Here is a 23,434-nt window from a genome sequence, read left to right as displayed (position 1 = left end):
TCATAGAAACCATAAATGGATTTATTTTGGATTTTTTTGCTCTGTACAACTTTAATGAGAAATCTCAGAAACAACAAAAAAATCAAAATTTCGGGCTCATCCTGGAATTTCCCTTTTTTTTAAAATTTTTTTACATTTTCCCATCGGAATTATCAAAATATTCTCCTTTTTTTGGGATTTTGGGGGGATTTTTTTGGGATTTCTTTGGGGTTTTTTGTGATTTTTTTTTTGGAATCGGCTCGGGAACGGCTCCGAGGGTTTGGAATTTTTATTTTTGGTTTCAAAAAATTCAAGTGGAATGAAAAGAAATGAAAATTTCCAGAATTTTGGGGGAAAATTTGGGAAATTTGATTTTTTTTTGGCCTTTTTTGGGCAAAATCTCCACTTTTTTTGGGTGAAAATTCAATTTTTGGGAGGGAAAAATTCCTCTTTTTTTAGGTGAAAATTTTATTTTTCATTGGCAAAAATTCCTCTTTTTTTCCAAAAAAATCCTCTTTTTGGCCAAAAATTCCTCTTTTTTTTGGCAAAAATTAATTTTTTGAAGGGGGGCAAAATTTCCTATTTTCTTTACAAAATTCAAATTTTCATTGGCAAAAATTCCTCCTTTTTTGGGCAAAAATTCTCTTTTTTTGGCAAAAATTCAAATTTTTTGGCATAAAATTCCTTTTTCTGGGCAAAAATTCAAAATATTTTTGCAAAAGTTCTTTTTTTTCTGACAAAAATTCCTTTATTTCCACAAAAGTTCCATTTTTTTGGAGCAAAAATTCAAATTTTTTTTTGTAGCGAAAATTAAATATTTTTGGCAAAAATTTCTCCTTTTTAGGCAAGAATTCAAATATTTTTTACAAAAATTCCAAATTTTTCTGCCAAAAATTCGATTTTTTGGGCCAAAAATTCATTTTTTTTCCAGCAAAAATTCCTGGGCTTTTTATGCAGAAATTCCCCTTTTCTGAGTAAAATTTCATTCGGGGGGGGAGGCAAAAATTCAAATTTTGTCTGCAAAAATTCCTAATTTTTTTCGGTCAAAAATCCAATTTTCCTGGGGCAAACATTCAAAAATTTTCCACAAAATCCCAATTTTTTTTTTGTCCAAAAACCTTATTTTTCGGGGGAAAAAATTCAAATTTTCCCCACAAAAATCCCAATTTTGGGGGGCAAAATTCCCGTTTTTCCCCTCCCGTTCGGCCTCGGTTCCGCGCGGATCCTCCCGCCCTCACCGCGGCCTCGGGAACCCTCGGGAACTCTCGGAAACCCTCGGGAACTCTCGGGGGGGCCCTCGGAAACCCTCGGGAACTCTCGGGGGAGCCCTCGGAAACCCTCGGGAACTCTCGGGGGGACCCTCGGAAACCCTCGGGAACCATCGGGGGAGCCCTCGGAAACCCTCGGGAACGCTCGGGAGCCAGCGGGAACCATCGGGGGAGCCCTCGGAAACCGTCGGAAGAGCCCTCAGGAGCCGGCGGGAACCGGCGGGGGAACCCTTGGGAACCGTCAGGAACCGGCGGGGGAGTCCTCGGGAACCGGCGGGAGCCCTCAGGAGCCCTCGGGAACCGGCGGGACGGGATCTGGCGGAAACTGGCCGGGGAGCGCTCGGGAACCGGCGGGGGAGCCCTCGGGGACCGTCGGAAACCGTCGGAAGAGCCCTCGGGGACCGTCGGAAACCGTCGAAAGAGCACTCAGGAGCCCTCGGGAACCGTCAGGAACCGGCGGGGGAGGGCTCGGTAATCGGCGGGAGCCCTCGGGAACCGTCGGGGGAGCGCTCGTTAACCGGAGGGTAAGCCCTCGGGAACCGCCGGGGGAGCCCTCAGGAACGGAGCCCTCGGGAACCGTCAGGGGAGTGTTCGGGAACCGTCGAGAGCCCTCGGGAACCGTGGGGATCTGGCGGGAACCGGCGGGGGAGCCCTCGGCAGCCGGCAGAAACTGTCTGGGGAGCCCTCGGGAAACGTCGGGAGAGCCCGGGAAACGTCAGGAGAGCCCTCGGGTGCGCTCGGGAACCGTCGGGGGAGCCCTCGGGAGCGCTCGGGAGCCGTCGGGGGAGCCCTCGGGAGCCCTCGGGAGCCTTCGGGAACCCTCGGGAGCCTTCGGGAGGGCTCGGGAGCCGTCGGCTCGGGGCAGGCGGAGCTTTGGCGGCCTCGGGGCTCCGGAGCCGAAGCGCTTCGGGTCCCGCCGGGAGTTCGCGCGGCCGGGCCCGAGCCGGGGTTGGGTTAATTGGGCCTCGGCCGGGCCGGGAGGCGGTGCCGGAACGCTACAGAAAATATAAAATAACGGGGGGAAAAGAAAGGGGAAAAGGAAAAAAAATATATAAAATGAAATAGGGAAAAGGAAGGGGAAAATAAAATTAAAAAAAAAGGAGATAAAATGGGGACAAGGAAGGGGAAAAGAAAACAAAATGAAATTAAATAGAGGAAAGAAAGGGGGAAAAATACAAGATAAAATGGGGAAAAGGAAGAGGAAAATTAAAATAAAATGAAATAAAATGAAATAAAATAAGGAAAAGGAAGGGAAAATAAAAAAAGGGCGGAGTGAAATGGGGGAAAGAGAGGGGGAAAATAAAAAAATAAAATGGGGAAAAGGAAGGGGAAAAAATACAAAATAAAATGTGGAAAAGATAGGGGGAAAATTATTAAAAAATAAAATTTAATAGGGAAAAGAAAGAGGGGAAAATACAAAATAAAATGAAGAAGTGAAAAGGAAAAAATAGGAAATGAAATGGGGGAAAGGAAGGGGAAAAGAATAAAAACCACCAAAATAAAATGGGGAAAAGGAAAGGAAAATAAAATGAGATTAAATAGAGGAAAGAAAGGGGGAAAAGGAAAATAAAGAGAAAAAAGTTTAAAGAGTGGGGAAAAAGGGAAATAAAGGGAAAATGTAAAAAGTGGGGAAAAAAGAGAAAAAAATAATTTGAAAAGTGGTGGAAAATGGGAAATAAAGAAGGGAAAAAGGGGAAAAATAGAGGAAAAAATTAAAAGGGGGAAAAAAGGGAAAAAAGAGAAAAAAATTTTAAAAGTTGGGAATAAAGGGGGAAAAGAGAAAAAAAAATGTAAAAAATGGGGGGAAAATGGTAAAAAAAGAAGGAAAGGCCAAAGCAGCTGAGCCAAGAGTGGGGAGGGGAATTTTGGAATTTCAGAATTTTTGAATTTTAGAATTTTGGAATTCCTCTCCCGCAATTTTGGGAGATTCCAGCCAGGGAGGGGTAAAATAGGAAAAATTTTAATTTAAAAACGTGGAAAAATGTGAAAATTCTCCCAAATTTGGGATTTTTTTGGGAATTGCAGCATGGGACTGGAGAGTTCTGGGCAGGAATTGGTTAATTTGAAATGGGGTTCTACTTCGATTTATTTTAATTTTTTAAAAATTCATTTTGTTTAATTTATTTTTATTTATATTTCTTTATATTTTTATTTAATTTTAATTTATTTTCATTTTTCTTCATTTTATTTTTCTTGGGTTTTTTATTTCTTTAATTTTTATAAATTTATTTACATTTTTTCTAGCTATTTCTTTTTATTTAATTGAATTTAATTCAAATTTTATTCACCTTTAAAATTTATTTTAAATGCTTTTCTTCCATTTACTTTAAATATTTAAACTCATTTTTTAAACTTCTTTTAAATAATTTTGACCAATCTTTTATTTATTTTAAATAATTCCATTTCATTCTTTATTGCTTTTAAATATTTTAAAAATTTTTTAAATTTTTATCTCTTTATCTCTTCAGAATATTTTTGAAATCTCTTTTTTATTCCTTTTTGAAAATATTTTTGAAATTTGTCCTTTATTTCTTCACAATATCTTTGAAATTTATCCTCTATTTCTTTTAAAGTTTTTTGAAACTTCTTTTGATTTCTTTTAAATATTTTCCATTTATCCTGAAATGATTTGATTTTCATGTCTTGAAATTTGAAATTTTCTTCTTTATTTAACATTATTTCAAAATTCTATTTCAAATCTCCATGGAATTTTAAAATTTTAAATTAAATTACATTTTTTAATTTTTCAATTTCATTTACAAAAAAAAAACCTCCTTTTTTTTTAACATTTCCCGTATTTATTTGGATTTTTGATTATTTTTTCCCAATTTTTTATTGGGGGGAACCGACCCCTGCTGGACCTGGAGCAGCAGCCCCGGCAGGGGACACCGAGGGGGACACCGAGGGTGACACCGAGGGCAACCTAGGGGTGACCCAAAAGTGACCTTGAAGGTGACCCCAAAAGTGGCCCCAAAGTGACGCTGAAGGTGACCCCAAAGGTGACACCGGAGGTGACCCTGAGGGCAGCCTGGGGATGACCCAAAGGTGACCCTGAGGGTGACCCCAGTGGTGACCCTGACCCTGAAGGTGACCCTGAGGGTGACCCCAAAGGTGACACCGAAGGTGACCCCAAAGGTGACCCTGAGGGTGACCCCAAAGGTGACACCGAAGGTGACCCCAAAGGCCACCCTGAGGGCAGCCCTGGGAATGACCCAAAGGTGACCCTGAGGGCGACCTCAAAGGTGACCCCAAAGGTGACCCCAAAGGTGACCCTGAGGGCAGCCCTGGGAACGTCCCAAAGGTGACCCTGAGGGTGGCTCCAGGGGTGACCCTGAGGGTGACCCCAAAGGTGACCCCAAAGGTGACCCTGAGGGTGACCCCGACCCTGGAGGTGACCCTGAGGGCAACACTGAGGGTGACCCCAGTGGTGACCTGGGAGGTGACACCAAAGGTGACCCCAAAGGTGACCTCAAAGGGGAGGTGACCCCAAAGGTGACCGTGAGGGTGGGCCTGAAGGTGCCCCCAAAGGTGGCCCTGGAGGTGATCTTGAAGGTGAGGTCACCCCAGAGGTGACCCTGAGGGTGACCCCAAAGGTGACTCCACAGGTGAGCCCAAAAGCGACCTCGAAGGTGCTCCCAAAGGTGACCTCGAAGGGGGGGTGACCCCAAAGGTGCCCCCAAAGGTGACCTCAAAGGTGCCCGAAGGCAACCACAAAGGTGACCCCAAAGGTGACCCTGAGGGCAACCCCAAAGATGACCCTGAAGGTGCCCCCGAAGGTGACCATGAAAGCAGCCCCGAGGGTGACCATGAAGGTGACCACGAAGGTGACCACAAGGGTGACCTTGAAGGTGACCCTGAGGGTGACCCCAGAGGTGACCATGAAGGTGACCACAACAGTGACCCCAAGGGTGACCTCAAGGTGACCCCAAGGGTGACCATAAAGTCATGGAGTGGCCATGAACCCAAGGGTGACCACAAGGGCAACCCCAAAGATGACTTTAAAGGCAACTCTGGTGGTCACCCCGATGGTGACCCCAAAGGTGCCTCCAAAGGTGACCCTGAGGGTGACCTTAAAGGTGCCCCCAAGGTGACCCTGAGGGTGACCTGAAGGTCACCTCAAAAGCAGCCCCAAGGTGCCCCAAAGTTGCCCTCAAGATGACCCTGAAGGTGCCCCAAAGGTGCCCCCAAAGTGACCCCTAGGGTGACCTGAAGGTGACTCGAAGGTGCCCCAAAGCTGCCCCCAAAGGTGACCCTGAGGGTGACCCCAAAGTTGCCCCCAAGATGACCCTGAAGGTGCCCCAAATGCGCCCCCAAAGGTGACCCTGAGGATGACCAAAAAGGTGCCCCCTAAGGTGCCCCCAAAGGGGATCTCAGGGTGCCCGAAAGGTGCCCCTAAGGTGCCCCCAAGGGTGACCTGAAGGTGCCCCCGAGGTGACCCCAAAGGGATATCAGGGTGTCCCAAAGGTGCCCCCTAAGGTGCCCCCAAGGGTGACCTGAAGGTGCCCCCAAGGTGACCCCGAGGGTGCCCCCAAAGTGATCCCTAGGGTGACCTGAAGGTGCCCCCAAAGTGACCCCTAGGGTGACCTGAAGGTGACTCGAAGGTGCCCCGAAGGTGACCCTGAGGGTGACCTGAAGGTGCCCCCAAAGGTGCCCCCAAAAGGGATCTCAGGGTGCCCGAAAGGTGCCCCCTAAGGTGACCCTGAGGATGACCTGAAGGTGCCCCCAAGGTGACCCCGAGGGTGCCCCCAAAGTGATCCCTAGGGTGACCTGAAGGTGCCCCCAAGGTGACCCCGAGGGTGCCCCCAAGGGTGACCCAAGGGCGCCCCAAATCTGCCCCCAAGGTCCCTCCCGCCGTGTCCCTCCCTGTGGCGGCGCCGGCGTTTCCGAGCCGTGTTTCCGAATGGGATTTTTTCTCTTGGTGATGGCCCCCTTGTAGGATGGCACCCATGGGATGTGGCGGGCGGGGTGTGGAGGGTTGGATGCCATGCTTGGATCCCACGCTTGGATCCCGTTTAGATCTCGTTGGCGTCGCCGGCGCCGCCGCGGCCGTACTCACTGGAGCGCGGCGCCATGCCCAGGTACTGCTTCAGGAACTCGCTAAACCTCTTCTGGTTGTTCCACTTCCGCGCCGACTTGCGCACCCCGATGAAGCCCCCGTACCTCTTCTGCACCCCCTTGGCCGCCCGGTCCGCGCCCGGCCGCCGGGAAATGTCCTCCTGCTCTTCCTCCTCCTCCTCCTCGTGCTGGGGCTGGGCCCAGGGGGACGTGCCCGAGGGCCAGGGCCGGCCGGAGAGGCGGCGGGGCCGCGGTGACCCTCGGATGGTGGCAGCGCACAGCTCCCAGGTGGCGCGGGGCACGGCTTGGCCTTCGCACTCCAGGATGCAGATCTGAGGGGACAAGGGGGACAGGGACAGGGAGCCGTGGTGACCCTCGGATGGTGGCAGTGCACAGCTCCTGGGTGGCACGGGGCATGGCTTGGATGCAGATCTGAGGGGACAAGGGGGACAGGGTCAGGGGGCCGTGGTGACCCTCGGATGGTGGCAGTGCACAGCTCCTGGGTGGCACGGGGCACGGCTTGGATGCAGATCTGAGGGGACAAGGGGGACAGGGACAGGGAGCTGTGGTGGCAGTGCACAGCTCCTGGGTGGCACGGGGCATGGCTTGGATGCAGATCTGAGGGGACAAGGGGGACAGGGTCAGGGGCTGGTGACCCTCAGGTGGTGGCAGTGCACAGTTCCCAGGTGGCACGGGGCACAGCTTGGATGCAGATCTGAGGGGACAAGGGGGACAGGGTCGGAGGGGTGGTACCAGGGGATAGGATCTGAGGGGTTGGGGGAATGGTGGCGTCACCGCGATGCTGGAGCATCCCCAACATCCAACCTGACACCCAACCTGACACCAACACCCAACACTGACACCGACACCCAACACTGACACCCATCCCGACACTGACACCCATCCCGACACTGACACCCATCCCGACACCCATCCTGACACCCAGCCCAACACCAATCCCAACACCTGTCCTGACACCCATCCCAACACCAGCACCCATCCCAACACCCATCCTGACACCCATCCTGACACTCATCCCAACACCAGCACCCATCCCGACACTGACACCCATCCCGACACTGACACCCATCCCAACACCAATCCCAACACCTGTCCTGACACCCATCCGGACACTGACACCCATCCCAACACCCATCCTGACACCCATCCTGACACTCATCCCAACACCAGCACCCATCCTGACACCCAGCCCATTGGAATTGCCCACGGGAAGGTGCTGGCAGCTCCTCAGAGGTGCCTCCTGCCCAAGCCCCTGCTGGGCTCCCAGAGGGCTGGAAGGTGCTGGAGATGCTCAACTCCTTTTTTTGATGTCACCAACCCCACCATGGTTGGGTCTCGTTCCTTTCCAAGCTTGACAGGACATGCAAACTCTTTGTGGTGCCACCAAACCCACCAGGGTTGTCTCAACTCCTTCCAGGCCAGACAGGACATGGAAATTCCTTTTTTGGTGCCACCAAACCCACCATGGTTGTGTCTCATCCTTTTCCAAGCTTGACAGGACATGAAAAGTTCTTTTCTGGTGTCACCAACCCCACCATGGTTGTGTCTCATCCCTTTCCAGGCCATGAACATGGCCCTGTCCCTGCCGTGGGGTTTTGATGCCACCAAACCCACCATGGTTGGGTCTCAACTTTTTCCAGGCCAGACAGGACATGGAAATTCCTTTTTGTGGTGCCACCAAACCACCACGGTTGGGTCTCATTCCTTTCCAAGCTTACAGGATGTGAAAAGTCCTTTGTGGTGCCACCAACCCCACCATGGTTGTGTCTCGTTCCTTTCCAGGCCAGAATGGACAAGGAGATTCCTTTTTCGGTGTCACCAGGGGAAACCATCCAGGAGCAAATCGTGGAAGAGCCAAACTCGGTGAGCTCCGGGAGGCACCGTGGGTGGACGGCCCGGGAGGGAAGGGTTGTCCTCATCTCCATCCCAGTGTCTCCATCGTGGTGGGACCCTTCAGACTGGGTTCACCCGAGCCAGGTGGGGATTCCCATCCTCTCCTCAAACCCTCAGACCCATTTCTGATCCTTTTTCCCCTCAATCCACCCCTCGCTCCGTCCCGCTCCTCACAGCAGGTCCATCCTTCCCATGGTTCCTCCACCCAAGAACAAATTCGGGATTTATTCCTGGAAATTCACCAAAACCTCCTTTTTTTTTTGTGCCCCATAAACCCGAGGAATTCCCATGGGATGGGACAACGGGGACCTGCTCACACCCAGAGGAGCCGGGGGACATCTGGGGGGGCTCTCATGGCCCCAGACCTCTGCAGGACCTCTCTCCACCTTGGCACCACCACCCTGGTGCCGCTGCTCCCGCCGTGGTCTCTCAGGGCTGGAGCTCCGCCGGCTCCTCCCGGCCTCTGCTGAGGGCTCCCCCCAAAATCCCAAAAGAGGGAGAATTGTCCCCAAACCAGGCGGTGGCGGGGGTCTTGTGGGATGGCGCCTTGGGGAGACACCGAGGGTGTCCTCTCCTGGCATCTCCAAGGATTTGGGAGGGTCTGAGGTCCTCTCCTGGCATCTCCAAGGATTTGGAAGGGTCTGGGTGTCCTCTCCTGGCATCTCCAAGGCTTTGGAAGGGTCTGAGCTGCATCTCCAGGGCTTTGGAAGGGTCTGAGGTCCTCTCCTGGCATCTCCAAGGCTTTGGGAGGGTCTGAGCTGCATTTCCAAGGCTTTGGAAGGGTCTGAGCTGCATCTCCTGGGCTTTGGGAGGGTCTGAGATGAGCTGAGGTCCTCTCCTGGCATCTCCAGGGCTTTGGAAGGGTCTGAGGTCCTCTCCTGGCATCTCCCAGGCTTTGGGAGGGTCTGAGGTCCTCTCCTGGCATCTCCAGGGCTTTGGAAGGGTCTGAGGTCCTCTCCTGGCATCTCCAGGGCTTTGGAAGGGTCTGGGTGTCCTCTCCTGGCATCTCCAAGGCTTTGGGAGGCCCTGAGCTGCTGGAGGTGATGGATCCCACAGAGGTGACAGCTCCAAGGTCCTGGCAGGGACATCCCGGGCTCCTGGGCCACCAGGCTGAGGTGACAATTCTCCTGGAAGTGGCTCCTGTCCCCACCTTGGAGCGGGCCGGGAATCCTCAGGGAAGAACGTCCAGAACCACCCAGGGAGGCTCCTTCCAGCCTCAGGAGATCCCAAATCCCACCAGGAGGCTCCTTCCAGCCCCTGGAGATCCCAAATCCCTCCAGGAGGCTCCTTCAAACCTCAGGAGAACCCAAATCCCACCAGGAGGCTCCTTCCAGCCCCAGGAGATCCCAAATCCCACCAGGAGGCTCCTTCCAGCCCCTGGAGATCCCAAATCCCACCAGGAGGCTCCTTCCAGTCTCAGGAGATCCCAAATCCCACCAGGAGGCTCCTTCCAGCCCCAGGAGATCCCAAATCCCACCAGGAGGCCCCTTCCAGCCCCAGGAGATCCCAAATCCCACCAGGAGGCTCCTTCCAGCCCCAGGAGATCCCAAATCCCACCAGGAGGCTCCTTCCAGCCCCAGGAGATCCCAAATCCCACCAGGAGGCTCCTTCCAGCCCCAGGAGATCCCAAATCCCTCCAGGAGGCTCCTTCCAGTCTCAGGAGATCCCAAATCCCACCAGGAGGCTCCTTCCAGCCCCAGCTGAGCCCATCCTGGTTTGGGATCTTCACCTTCCCTCGGGACCATCCCAGTGCCCACCCAGGAGTGACAGTGGCAGTGACAGTGGCAGTGACAGTGGCAGTGAAACAGTGACACAGTGACAGTGGCAGTGACAGTGGCAGTGACACAGTGACACAGTGACAGTGAAACAGTGACAATGACAGTGACAGTGACAGTGACAGTGACAGTGACACAGTGACAGTGACACAGTGACAGTGACACAGTGACAGTGACACAGTGACAGTGGCAGTGACACAGTGACAATGACAATGACAGTGACAGTGACACAGTGACAGTGACACAGTGACAGTGACACAGTGACAATGACAGTGGCACAGTGACAATGACAGTACAATGACACAATGACAGTGACAGTGACAGTGACAGTGACAATGACAGTGACACAATGACAATGACAGTGACAGTGGCAGTGACAGTGACACAGTGACAATGACAGTGACAGTGACAGTGACACAGTGACAGTGGCAGTGGCAATGACAGTGACAGTGACAATGACAGTGACTGGCATAGTGACACAAGTGACACAGTGACAGTGACAGTGACACAGTGACAGTGACAGTGACACAGTGACAGTGGCAGTGGCAATGACAATGACAGTGACAATGACACAGTGACAATGACAATGACAATGACACAGTGACAGTGACACAATGACAGTGACAGTGACAATGACAGTGGCAGTGACACAGTGACAGTGGCAGTGACAGTGACACAGTGACAGTGACACAATGACAATGACAATGACAATGACAGTGACACAGTGACAATGACACAGTGACACAATGACAATGACACAGTGGCAGTGACAGTGACAGCAGGTGGCACCTTCCCCTCAAACCCCAAATGCCCCCACATTCCCCAGCAGAAGGAAAAGGGCACCCAGACCTCCTGTGCACGGTGCCAGGTGACACTGGTGTCACTCAGGGTGTCCCCAGCCCCCCAGGTGACCCTGGTGTCACTCAGGATGTCCCCAGCAGTGTCACTGGTGTCCCTCAGGGTGTCCCCAGCCCCCCAGGTGACCCTGGTGTCCCTCAGAATGTCCCCAGCAGGTGACACTGGTGTCACTCAGGGTGTCCCCAGCCCCCCAGGTGACACTGGTGTCACTCAGGATGTCCCCAGCAGGTGACACTGGTGTCACTCATGATGTCCCCCAGACTCCAGATCCTCCAGGCATGGGGACAGGGGGACAGTTGGTGCCACTCCTAATGTCCCCAGACCCGCCAAGCATGGGGACAAGGTGACACTGATGTCACTCCTAATGTCCCCAGCCCCCTGGCATGGTGACACTGGTGTCCCTCAGGATTTCCCTAGCCCCCCAGGTGACCCTGGTGTCCCTCAGAGTGTCCCCAGCCCCCCAGGTGACCCTGGTGTCCTTCAGGATGTCCCCAGCCCCTCAGGTGACACTGGTGTCCCTCAGAATGTCCCCAGCAGGTGACACTGGTGTCCCTCAGGGTGTCCCCAGCCCCCCAGGTGACACTGGTGTCCCTCAGAATGTCCCCCCCAGGTGACACTGGTGTCACTCAGGGTGTCCCCAGCCCCCCAGGTGACACTGGTGTCCCTCAGGGTGTCCCCAGCAGGTGACACTGGTGTCCCTCAGGGTGTCCCCAGCCCCCCAGGTGACACTGGTGTCCCTCAGAATGTCCCCCCCAGGTGACACTGGTGTCACTCATGATGTCCCCCAGACTCCAGATCCTCCAGGCATGGGGACAGGGGGACAGTTGGTGCCACTCCTAATGTCCCCAGACCTGCCAAGCATGGGGACAAGGTGACACTGATGTCACTCCTAATGTCCCCAGCCCCCTGGCATGGTGACACTGGTGTCCCTCAGGATTTCCCTAGCCCCTCAGGTGACACTGGTGTCCCTCAGGATGTCCCCAGCCCCAGAGGTGACCCTGGTGTCCCTGAGGATGTCCCCAGCCCCAGAGGTGACCCAGGTGTCCCCCAGGATGTCCCAGGGTGACAGGGGTGTCACTCACGAGCAGGTCGAGGCGGTGGCGGTGCGGCAGGCGCTCGCAGTGCAGGCAGTCCCTGCAGTGTCACTCGGGATGTCCCCAGCCCCCCCAGGTGACACTGGTGTCACCCTGAGGATGTCCCCAGCCCTCCCAGGTGACCCAGGTGTCCCTGAGGATGTCCCCAGGTGACAGGGATGTCACTCACGAGCAGGTCGAGGCGGTGGCGGTGCGGCAGGCGCTCGCAGTGCAGGCAGTCCCTGCAGTGTCCCTCGGGATGTCCCCAGCCCCCCCAGGTGACTCTGATGTCCCCCTGAGGATGTCCCCAGCCCCCAGGATGTCCCCAGCAGGTGACAGGGGTGTCACTCACGAGCAGGTCGAGGCGGTGGCGGTGCGGCAGGCGCTCGCAGTGCAGGCAGTCCCCCCGGCAGTCCCCGCGCGCGCGGGCGCAGAGCCACAGCAGCAGCAGCAGCAGGTCCCAGAGCACGGCCCGCATGGTGACACCGCCTGCGGGGACACACGGGGACATCAGAACCACTAAAATCATAAAATAACCCTGAAATGCCCCAAAACGTCCCAGAGCACGGCCCGCATGGTGACACCGCCTGCGGGGACACACGGGGACATCAGAACCACTAAAATCATAAAATAACCCTGAAATGCCCCAAAATGTCCCAGAGCACGGCCCGCATGGTGACACCGCCTGCGGGGACACACGGGGACATCAGAACCACTAAAATCATAAAATAACCCTGAAATGCCCCAAAATGTCCCAGAGCACGGCCCGCATGGTGACAGCAACAACCCTGCAGGGACACGGGGACATCAGGACACCAAAACATCCAAAAGAGACCCGCGAGATCCCAAAAAATCCCGGGGCACGGCCCTCATGGTGACACTGCTGTGCCTGCAGGGACATGGGGACATCAGGACACCAAAACATCCAAAAGAGACCCACGAGATCCTAAAAAATCCTGTGAAATTTAAAAAGTCCCAGAGCACAGCCCTCATGGTGACAGCACTGCCCTGCAGGGACACGGGGACATCAGAACTCCAAAACATCACAAAATATCCCAGGAAGCTCCCCAAAATCCCGTGAAATTAAAAAGATCCCAGAGCACAGCCCACATGGTGACACTGCCCGCCTGCGGGGACACGGGGACATCAGCACCACCAAAAATCCAAAAGAGACCCAAGAAATCCCAAAACATCCCAGAGCACAGCCCACATGGTGACAGCAACAACCCTGCAGGGACAAGAAATCCCAAAAAGTCCCAGAGCACGGCCCTCATGGTGACACCGCTGTGCCTGCAGGGACACGGGGACATCAGGACACAGGAAATCCAAAAGAGACCCAAGAAACCCCAAAAAATCCCAGAGCACAGCCCGCATGGTGACAGCACCGCCTGCAGGGACACGGGGACATCGGGACACCAAAAATCCAAAAGAGACCCAAGAAATCCCAAAAAATCCCGGAGCATGGCCCTCATGGTGACAGCAACAACCCTGCAGGGACACGGGGACATCAGGACACCAAAACATCACAAAGAGACCCATGAGATCCCAAAAAATCCTGTGAAATTTAAAAAATCCCAGAGCACGGCCCTCATGGTGACACCACCTGCAAAGACACGGGGACATTGGGAAACCAAAAATCCAAAAGAGACCCAAGAAACCCCAAAAAGTCCCAGAGCACGGCCCTCATGGTGACAGCACCGCGCCAGTGGGGACGTGGGGACATCAGGACACCGAAAATCATAAAATATCTCAACAATCCCCCAAGAAGTCCCAGAGCACGGCCCTCATGGTGACAGCACCGCCCTGCAGGGACACGGGGACATCGGGACACAGAAAATCCAAAAGAGACCCAAGAAATCCCAAAAAGTCCCAGAGCACGGCCCTCATGGTGACAGCAACAACCCTGCGGGGACACGGGGACATCAGGACACCAAAACATCACAAAGAGACCCACGAGATCCTAAAAAATCCCATGAAATTAAAAAGATCCCAGAGCAGAGCCCACATGGTGACAGCACCGCCCTGCAGGGACACGGGGACATCAGGACACCAAAAATCCAAAAGAGACCCAAGAAATCCCAAAAAATCCCGGAGCACGGCCTGCATGGTGACAGCAACGCCCCTGCGGGGACACACGGGGACATCAGAACACAAAAAATCATAAAATAACCCAGCAATGCCCCAAAACTTCCCAGAGCACGGCCCGCATGGTGACAGCACCACCTGTGGGGACTTGGCTGTCAAAAATCCCACAAAAAAATCACAAAATACCTCAGGAAGCCCAAAAAAAAAAAAATCCCCCCCCCAAAAAATCCCGTGAAATCCCATAAAAAAATGAATTCCAGAAAATCAAAAAAATGCCATGAAATCCCCCCAAAAGATCCCACAGAATCTCAAAAAAATCCCCTAAAAATCCTGTGGAATCCCAAAAAATGCTGTAAAATAAAAAAAAAAATCCTGCAAAACCCTGCAAAATCATGGGAAATCCCAAAAAATCCCAGGAAATCCCAAGAAATCCCAAAAAAACCCGCAAAATTCCATAAAATACTGGGAAATACCAAAAAATCCTGCAAAATCTGAAAAAATCCTGTGAAATTAAAAAAATCCTAAAAAACCCCAGGAAGCCCAAAAAAATCTCAGGAAATTGAAAAAAAAAATCCCACAGAATCCCAAAAAAAAAAAAGCCCCCAAAAATCCCCCAAAAAATCCTGTGAAATCCCCCAAAAATCCTGCAAAACCCTACAAAATCCAAAAACATGCTGCAAAATCCCAAAAACATGCTGCAAAATCCCAAAAAATGCTGCAAAATCCCAAAGACATCCCCCAAACCCCCTCAAAATCCAAAAAACCCTGCAGAATCCTCAAAAATCCTGTAAAATCCCCAAAAAATCCCCAAACCGGTCGCGAAATCCCAAAAAATCCCATGAAATCCCAAAAAATCCCGCAAAATTCCCCCCCAAAAAATCTGAAAAAAATCCCCAAAAATAAAAAAAATCCTGCGTAATCCCCACAAAATCCCCACAAAATCCCCCAAAAGTTTCATAAAATCCCAAAAAATCCCCAAAAATCCCACAAAATGCCCCCAAAAATGCGCAAAACCCCACAAAATCCCGTCAAACCCCACAAATCCCTGTGAAATCCTGCGAAATCCAAAAAAATCCTGCAAAATCCCATGAAATCCTACAAAATCCTACCAAACCACAGAAAATGCCATGAAACCCTGTAAAACCCTGCAAAGCCGTGCAAAAATCCCACAAAATCCCACAAAACCCTGCAAAATCCCATGAAATCCCACAAAACGCTGCAAAATCCCACAGAATCCCACAATATGCTGCAAAATCCCACTAAACTCCACTCAATCCCACAAAATCCCACAAAACCCCACAAAACACCAAAAAAAATCCCACAAACCCCGAAGGGCCCCGTAGGCAGAGGAGCCGATCCCAAAAGGCTGAGGGTGCCCCGGGTCAAACCCCACAAAACTCCGCAAAAAACCCCCAAAAACCCACGAAACCCCCCCAAAAAACCCCACAAAACCCTGTGAAATCCCACAAAAACCCCACAAAACCCTGTGAAATCCCACAAAACTCCCCAAAACCCCACAAAAATCCTGCAAAAACCCCACAAAAAAACCCACAAAAAACCTGGCAAAACCCTGTGAAATCCCACAAACCCCCACAAAACCCCACAAAATCCAAAAATAACCCCACAAAACCTCACAAAAACCCCACAAAATCCGAAAAAAGGCCACAAACCCCGAACAGTCCCGCAGGGAGAGGAGCCGATCCCGGCCCGGCTCCGGGCTCTCCCGGTCCCTGTCCCGGTCCCGGTCCTGGTCCCTGTCCCGGCTGTCCCGGTCCCTGTCCCAGGCTGGCTCCGGGCTCTCCCGGTCCCTGTCCCGGTCCCTTTCCGGGCTCTCCCGGTCCTGTTCCCGGGATGGCTCCAGGTGGTCCCGGTCCCTTTCCTGGTCCCTTTCCCGGCTGTCCCGGTCCCGATCCCGGGCCGGCTCCGGGCTGTCCTGGTCCCTGTCCCTTTCCCGGTTCCTGGCCCTTTCCCAGTCCCTGGCCCTTTCCCGAGCTGTCCCTGTCCCTTTCCCGGCTGTCCCGGTCCCTTTCCCGGTTCCTGTCCCTGTCCCTTTCCCGGTTCCTGTCCCTGTCCCTTTCCCGGCTCTCCCTGTTCCTTTCCCGGTCCCGGTCCCTTTCCCGGTTCCTGTCCCTGTCCCTTTCCCGGCTGTCCCGATCCCGTTCCCGGACTGTCCCCGGGGTTATTTGAGCCGGGACTGGCAGCGCATTCCCAGCTGTTCCCACACGGGGACAATTCCCAGTCCCTGCTCCGGGCTGGCTCTGGGGACGTGCCAGCCCTGTCCCTGTCCCTGTCACTGTCCCTGTCCCTGTCACTGTCCCTGTCCCTGTCCTGGGAGGGTCCAGCAGGGATTGCTGGAATGGGAGCGTGAGGCCTGGAGAATTCCCACGGAATTCCCACAGAATTCCCACAGAATTCCGTGTCCCAGCTGGCTTGGCCAACAGGTTTAGGGGACAATTCAGGGACGGGACAGAGGTGACAGAAATCGGGATGTGGCACCGGGTGTAGGGGACAATGAGGGCACCAGAGAGAGGTGACAGAGATGGGGATGTGGCACCGGGTGTAGGGGACAATGAGGGGACCAGAGAGGTGACAAGGGACGGGGATGTGACACCGAGTTTAGGGGACAATCCACGGTCCAGGCAGAGGTGATGGGGATGTGGCACCGGGTGTAGGGGACAATGAGGGGACCAGAGAGGTGACAAGGGACGGGGATGTGACACCGAGTTTAGGGGACAATCCACGGTCCAGGCAGAGGTGATGGGGATGTGGCACCGGGTGTAGGGGACAATTCAGGGACAACCCAGAGGTGACAGAGACAGGGAAGTGGCACTGGGTATAGGGGACAATCAGGGGACCAGAGAGAGGGGACAGACAGGGACAGACAGGGACAACAGAGGAAGATGTGGCACCGGGTTTAGGGGACAATCCAGGGATCAGACAGAGGTGACAGAGAGGGACAGACATGGGGACATGGCACTGGATTGAGGGGACAATTCATGGTCCTAGAGATGGGGATGTGGCACTGGGCATAGGGGACAATGAGGGGACCAGAGAGAGGTGACAGAGAGGTGACAGGATGGGGATGTGGCCACAGGTTTAGGGACAATTCAGGGATCAGACAGAGGTGACAGAGAGGGACAACAGAGGGAGATGTGGCACCAGGGAAGGGGACAATCCAGGGATGAGACAGAGGTGACACAGATGGGGATGTGGTACCGAGTTTAGGGGACAATAAAAGGACCAGGGAGAGGTGACAGGATGGGGATGTGGCACTGGGTTTAGGGACAATTCAGGGACCACACAGAGCTGACACAGAGGGACAACAGAGGGAGATGTGGCACCAGGGAAGTGACAGTGAAGGCACCAGGCAGAGGTGACAGAGACAGACAGGATGGGGATGTGGCACCAGGTTTAGGGGACGATTCATGGTCCAGGCAGAGGTGACAGAGATGGGGATGTGGCACCAGGGGAAGGGACAATTAAAGGACCAGTCAGAGGTGACACAGATGGGGATGTGGCACCAGGTTTAGGGGACAGTCCAGGGACCAGAGAGAGGTGACACAGATGGGGATGTGGCACCAGGGGAAGGGACAATTAAAGGACCAGTCAGAGGTGACAGAGATGGGGACATGGCACTGGGTTTAGGGGATAATTCAGGGACCACACAGAGGTGACAGAGAGGGACAGGATGGAGATGTGGCACCAGGGACGGGGAAAAATTAGGGACCAGAGAGAGGTGACAGAGATGGGGACGTGGCACCAGGGGAGGGGACAATGAGGGCACCAGAGAGAGGTGACGGAGAGGGACAACAGGGGGAGATGTGGCACCAGGGAAGGGGAAAATGAAGGGACCAGAGAGAGGTGACAGAGAGCGGCAGACAGGGACAGAGAGGTGACAGAGATGGGGACATGGCACCAGGTTTAGCGGACGATTCAGGGACAGCAGTGACAGAGATGAGGATGTGGCACCAGGGAAGGGGACAATGAGGGCACCAGAGAGGTGACACAGATGGGGATGTGACACTGGGTGTAGGGGACAGTTCACGGTCGAGGCAGAGGTGACAGGATGGAGACGTGGCACCAGGGGAGGGGACAATCCAGGGATCAGAGAGAGGTGACAGAGGTGACGCAGATGGGGATGGCACACCAGGTTGAGGGGACAATTCACGGTCCAGGCAGGGGTGACAGAGGTGGGGATGTGGCACTGGGGGAGGGACAGTGAGGGGACCGAGAGAAGGGGCAGGAGGGGGATGTGGCAGCAGGGACCAGAGAGAGGGGACATGGCGCTGGGTGTAGGGGACAATGCAGGGACCACACAGAGGGGACACAGAGGGAGATGTGGCACCGGGTTTAGGAGACCATGGGGGGACCGGAGAGAGGTGACAGAAGGGACAGGATGGGGATGTGGCACCGGGTTTAGGGGACAATGAGGGGACCAGAGGGAGGTGACAGAGATGGGGATGTGGCACCGGGTTTAGGGGACAATTCAGGGGCCACACAGAGGTCACAGAGATGGGGATGTGGCACCGGGTGTAGGGGACAATGAGGGTACCGGGCAGAGGTGACAGAGAGGGACAGGATGGGGATGTGGCACCGGGTTTAGGGGACAAGGAGGGGACCAGAGAGAGGTGACAGACAGGGACAGGGAGGGAGCTGTGGCACCGGGTTTAGGGGTGAATTCAGGCACCAGACGGAGGGGACAAGGATGTGGCACCAAATTTAGGGGACAATGAGGGGACCACAGAGAGGTGACAAGAGATGGTGGTGCCGGGTGTAGGGGACAATGAGGGGAGCAGGCAGAGGTGACAGAGATGGGGATGTGGCACCAGGGGAGGGGACAATTCTGGGACCAGAGAGGGGGGACAGGGGGGACAGAGATGGGGATGTGGCACCGGATTTAGGAAACCATGAGGGGACAGAATGAGGATGTGGCGCCGAGTTTAGGGGACAATGCAGGGACCACACAGAGGTGACAGAGAGGGACAACAGAGGGAGATGTGGCACCGGGTTTAGGAGACCATGGGGGGACCGGAGAGAGGTGACAGAGGTGACAGAGATGGAGACATGGCACCAGGGGAGGAGACAATCCAGGGACCAGAGAGAGGTGACAGACAAGGACAGGGTGGGGATGTGGCACCGGGCTTAGGGACAATTCAGGGACCACACAGAGGCGACAGAGAGGGAAAACAGAGGGAGATGTGGCACCAGGGGAGGGGACAATGAGGGGACCAGAGAGAGGTGACAGAGAGGGACAGGATGGGGATGTGACACAGGGAAGGGGACAATTAAAGGACAGAGCGGTGACAGAGGTGGGCATGTGGCACTGGGTTCAGGGGACAATGAGGGGACAGGAAGGGACAGAGAGGGACAACAGAGGGAGATGTGGCACCGGGTTTGGGCAGCCATGGGGGGACCAAAGAGAGGTGACAGAGAGGGACAGAGGTGGGGACGCGGCACCGGGTGTAAGGGACAATTCAGGGGCCAGGCAGAGGTGACAGTGGAGCCAGGTTCAGGGGACAATGGGGAGACCAGACAGAGGGGACAGAGAGGTGACAGGACGGGGATGCGACAACAGGTTTGGGGGACAATGAGGGGACCAGAGTGAGAGGACAGACGGGGACAGAGCTGGGGAGGTGGCACCGGCTTTAGGGACAATTAAAGGACCAGGCAGAGGTGACAGCGGTGGGGACGTGGCACCGGCTTTAGGGACAATTAAAGGACCAGAGAGAGGGGACAGAGCTGGGGACGTGGCACCGGCTTTGGGGACAATTAAAGGACCAGAGAGAGGTGACAGCGGTGGGAATGTGACAGCGGCTTTAGGGACAATTAAAGGACCAGGCAGAGGTGACAGTGGTGGGGATGTGACAGCGGCTTTAGAGGATCCCGAATCCCCCCTTGCCAGGGGTCCCTGCCGGCCGTGACGGTCACCTCGGTCCCCTTTTGTCCCCGCGGGCGGGCGGTGACGGTGGCGGCTGTCACCCTCCGGAGGGCCCGGGGACGCTGATAAGGAGCCGGAACGGAGCTCGAATCTCGGGTGAGTCACAGCTCCCGGGAGAGGCCGAAACCCCCAAAAACCCCGGGACGCTGCCACCGCCTGTCCCCGCGGCTCTGTCCCCGTGTCCCCAAGAGGCTCCGAGCGCGGGAGATCCGGGATCGGGATGGGGCAGGGGGGGAAAACCGGGAGCGGATCCCGCTCTGTGCAGCCCCCGCCCCGAAATTCAACCTGGGCGCTTTGAGGGCTTTTTTAGGGGTTTTTTTGGGGGTGGTGGTGACGTCTCCAAGCCCCTTCCAGAGTTTCCCGGCCATAAATCCATAAAAAAAAAAGGGATGTGTTTTTCCTCATTTCCCCCTGTATTTCTTTTCCCTATTTTTTCCCATTTCTCCACGGTTTTTTTCCTCATTCTTTGCCTTTTCCCCTTCATTTTTTCTCTCATTCTTTCCCTTTTCCCCCTCGTTTTTATCTCATTCTTTCCTAATTTCTCCCCATTTCTTTCTCATTCTTTCCCATTTTCCCAACATTTTTTCCTCTCATTCTTTCCCTTTTCCCCCCACCTTCTTTCTCTCATTCTTTCCCTTATTCCTCACCTTTTTTCTCTCATTTTCTCCCATTTTCCCACCTTTTTTCTCTCGTTTTTTCCCCATTTTCCCACCTTTTTTCTCTCATTTTTTCCCATTTCCCCCCCTTTTTTCTCTCATTTTTCCCCTTTTCTCCCACATTTCTTTCTCACTCCTTCCCCTTTTCCCCCACGTTTTTTCTCTCATTCTTTCCCTTTCTCCCTCGTTTTTTTTCTGTCATTCTTTCCCATTTCCCACCTTTTTCTTTCATTCTTCCCCTTCTCCCACATTTTCTCTCATTCTTTCCCTTTTCTTCCCATTTCTTTCCCCTTTTCCCCCACATTTTTTTCTCTCATTCTTTCCCCATTTCCCCCCCTCATTCTTTCCCATTTTCCCACCTTTCCCCCCCTCATTCTTTCCCCATTTCCCCCCCTCATTCTTTCCCATTTTCCCACCTTTCCCCCCCTCATTCTTTCCCATTTTCCCCCCCTCATTCTTTCCCATTTTCCCCCCCTCATTCTTTCCCATTTTCCCACCTTTCCCCCCCTCATTCTTTCCCATTTTCCCCCCCTCATTCTTTCCCATTTTTCCCACCTTTCCCCCCCTCATTCTTTCCCATTCCCCCCACATTTTTCCTCATTCTTTTCCCTTTTTTTCCCCTCTGTGAAGCCCAACCCGGGCCCACTTTCCCGCAGGATCCTCGGGCCGGTCCCACTCCCCTGCTGCCGTCACAGCCACCCCCACGCCTCCTCCCGGACCCAAAATCTTCCTTTTCCTCCCCAAAAACACCCAACCCCATCCACCCCGAGGCTGAAAATCCGAGGTTTTTTGGTTGGTTTTTTTTTTCCCCATGCGGTTGGAATTACCCTCATTCATTTCGGTGGAGAATAATAAATAAATAAAATCAAAAAATAAATGAGTTCGGGTTGGTTGGTTTTTTTTTTTCTGTCGTTTTTTCAGATGGAAATCCAGCTCGGGGCGGGTTTATCCATCAGGACGAGCGGTTTTTATGGGATGAGGTGGGAAAATCCATTGTGGGAGCCGCGGGAACGGGAATGAAACGGCGGGAGAGGCGCTGGAAGGGGCAGCAGGTGCTGCCTCAGATGGGATTTTATCCGCTCCATTTGAGGCCATCCCCAGCCCCTCTTCCCGTGGGATTATCCCGCATTTGGGATGGCCCCGAACACCCCAAAAAGCAGCTCCCTTTCGGGATCATCCCGCAGCAAAAACATCCCAAAATCCCCATTTTTTTTTCCCTTATTTTTTCCAGCCAAGGCCTGATCCAGAGGTGGCCGGGAAGAACCCGTGGGAAGGAGGAAAAGCTTTTCCCAATTAAAGAAAAAAAATCAAAAATCAAATTATTGTCCAAGAGCGTTCCCCCGCCAGCACCGCTAAACCCCTGCCCGGCTCCCCCAGATCCCGGCGGATTTTTTGGGGGGAGATTTCATGGAAAATTCGGAGGGATTTGGGAATGATGGAGAGGAGGGGGGGTGGCGGTTCCAGATTTTTTTTCCTCGGCGGAAAAATCAGCGCTGCCTTTTCGCGGTGCCCCTCAATCAGGTAATTGGCCATAATTGGCCAAAATGAGGCGCCGCGGTGTGACTGGAAAGGCAGATGGGAGCCGGGAAAAGGCTGCTCGGAGCTGGAAAAAAAAATCGGGAATAACAATTTTTTTTTTTCCCCCCCAGTCCTCATCTCCTCATCCTCAGCCGCTCCTTTGCTGCTTTTTGGGGGGCTCTAAACCGAACAAAGCACCGAAAAATAATTTTTTAAAAAGGAAATTTAAAAAAAAAAAACCCACACGCTCGTCCTTTTTTGTTGTGATTTTTGGGGGTGGCTCAGCCGGGAATATCCCGAGGAAGTCGCGACTGGAAGGGAAAGGAGCGGGAATACGGGATGGGCAAAATTGTGGCGGGGCTGCTCCCCCTAAAAAAAAAATAAAAAATCCCCCCAAAAAATAAAAATTTTCCCGCTGATCCCGGAGGAGCCCCCGGCTCCGGGCAGGCCCCGCCGCCTCTTGTTGCGCCCCCGCGGCTCCACGCGCTGAATTTTGGGGCTGGAGAGCGAAACTTTTGCTCCGCCGGGAGAGCGGCACCGGCTCCGTCCGGGGGCAGAGCTCGGGGGGACCCTCGAGGGGCCCGGCCGTGGATGAAAGGGGGGAAAAAAAGAGGCAGGAAAAGCTGGGAAAATTGAAAAATAAAAATCAATGGGTTGGGAAAAGCGAGGCGGGGAGGGGAGGGATTCCTACCTGCGCTGCGCTGCGCTGAGCTGCGCTGAGCCGGCGGCGGCTCCGCTCCCTCCGCTCCCAGCCTGGCCCGGCCCCGGCGGAGCCGCTCGCGGTTTTATGGCCGGGATCGCACCCCCGCCCCGGCCACGTGCGCGGCTGAGCCCACCCCCGGCGCTGGGACAGACAGACAGACAGACAGACAGACCGGGCTGAGCCCACCCCCGGCGCTGGGAGAGACGGACCCACAGACAGACAGACAGATAGATAGACAGACCGGGCTGAGCCCACCCCCGGCGCTGGGACAGACAGACAGACAGACAGACAGACAGACCGGGCTGAGCCCACCCCCGGCGCTGGGAGAGACAGACCCACAGACAGACAGACAGACAGACCGGGCTGAGCCCACCCCCGGCGCTGGGAGAGACAGACCCACCGACAGACGGACAGACAGACAGACAGACAGACCGGGCTGAGCCCACCCCCGGCGCTGGGAGAGACGGACCGACAGACAGACAGATAGATAGACAGACCGGGCTGAGCCCACCCCCGGCGCTGGGACAGACAGACCCACAGACAGACAGACGGACCGACCGGGCTGAGCCCACCCCCGGCGCTGGGAGAGACGGACCCACAGACAGACAGACA

At 54.2% G+C, this 23,434-nt stretch overlaps 1 protein-coding gene across 2 annotated transcripts; it reads right to left on the bottom strand.

The window, feature by feature from the left end:
- PNOC (prepronociceptin) lies at nucleotides 1-22,890 on the bottom strand. Of its 2 annotated transcripts, none has more exons than XM_066547641.1 (4): nucleotides 22,811-22,890; nucleotides 12,275-12,411; nucleotides 6,304-6,634; nucleotides 1-2,242 (listed from the first exon to the last, which is right to left on the bottom strand). In XM_066547641.1, the coding sequence occupies exons 2-4, from the start codon at nucleotides 12,398-12,400 to the stop codon at nucleotides 2,202-2,204; spliced, it is 498 nt and encodes a 165-aa protein (XP_066403738.1). In that variant the 5' UTR covers nucleotides 12,401-12,411; nucleotides 22,811-22,890; the 3' UTR covers nucleotides 1-2,201. The 2 variants fall into 2 exon arrangements, with proteins under 2 accessions (XP_066403738.1, XP_066403739.1); XM_066547642.1 differs by lacking the exon at nucleotides 22,811-22,890 and adding an exon at nucleotides 13,718-13,723 and having other exon boundaries at nucleotides 12,275-12,407.
- Nucleotides 22,891-23,434: the final 544 nt, after the last annotated feature.

Source organism: Molothrus aeneus, chromosome 3 (genome assembly GCF_037042795.1).
Source record: "Molothrus aeneus isolate 106 chromosome 3, BPBGC_Maene_1.0, whole genome shotgun sequence".
NCBI classification, from domain to species: Eukaryota; Metazoa; Chordata; class Aves; order Passeriformes; family Icteridae; genus Molothrus; species Molothrus aeneus.
This window is presented reverse-complemented; position numbering and strand designations above follow the sequence as displayed.

What these genes read in the sequence shown, in the direction of transcription:
- PNOC (XM_066547641.1), bottom strand. Translation starts at nt 12,400, where the DNA reads ATGCGGGCCGTGCTCTGGGACCTGCTGCTGCTGCTGCTGTGGCTCTGC. An exon ending in GCCACCGCCTCGACCTGCTC is followed by an intron (nt 6,635 to 12,274) that starts GTGAGTGACACC and finishes TTGTCCCCTCAG; the next exon opens with ATCTGCATCCTGGAGTGCGA. An exon ending in GGGCATGGCGCCGCGCTCCA is followed by an intron (nt 2,243 to 6,303) that starts GTGAGTACGGCC and finishes TATTTTCTGTAG; the next exon opens with CGTTCCGGCACCGCCTCCCG.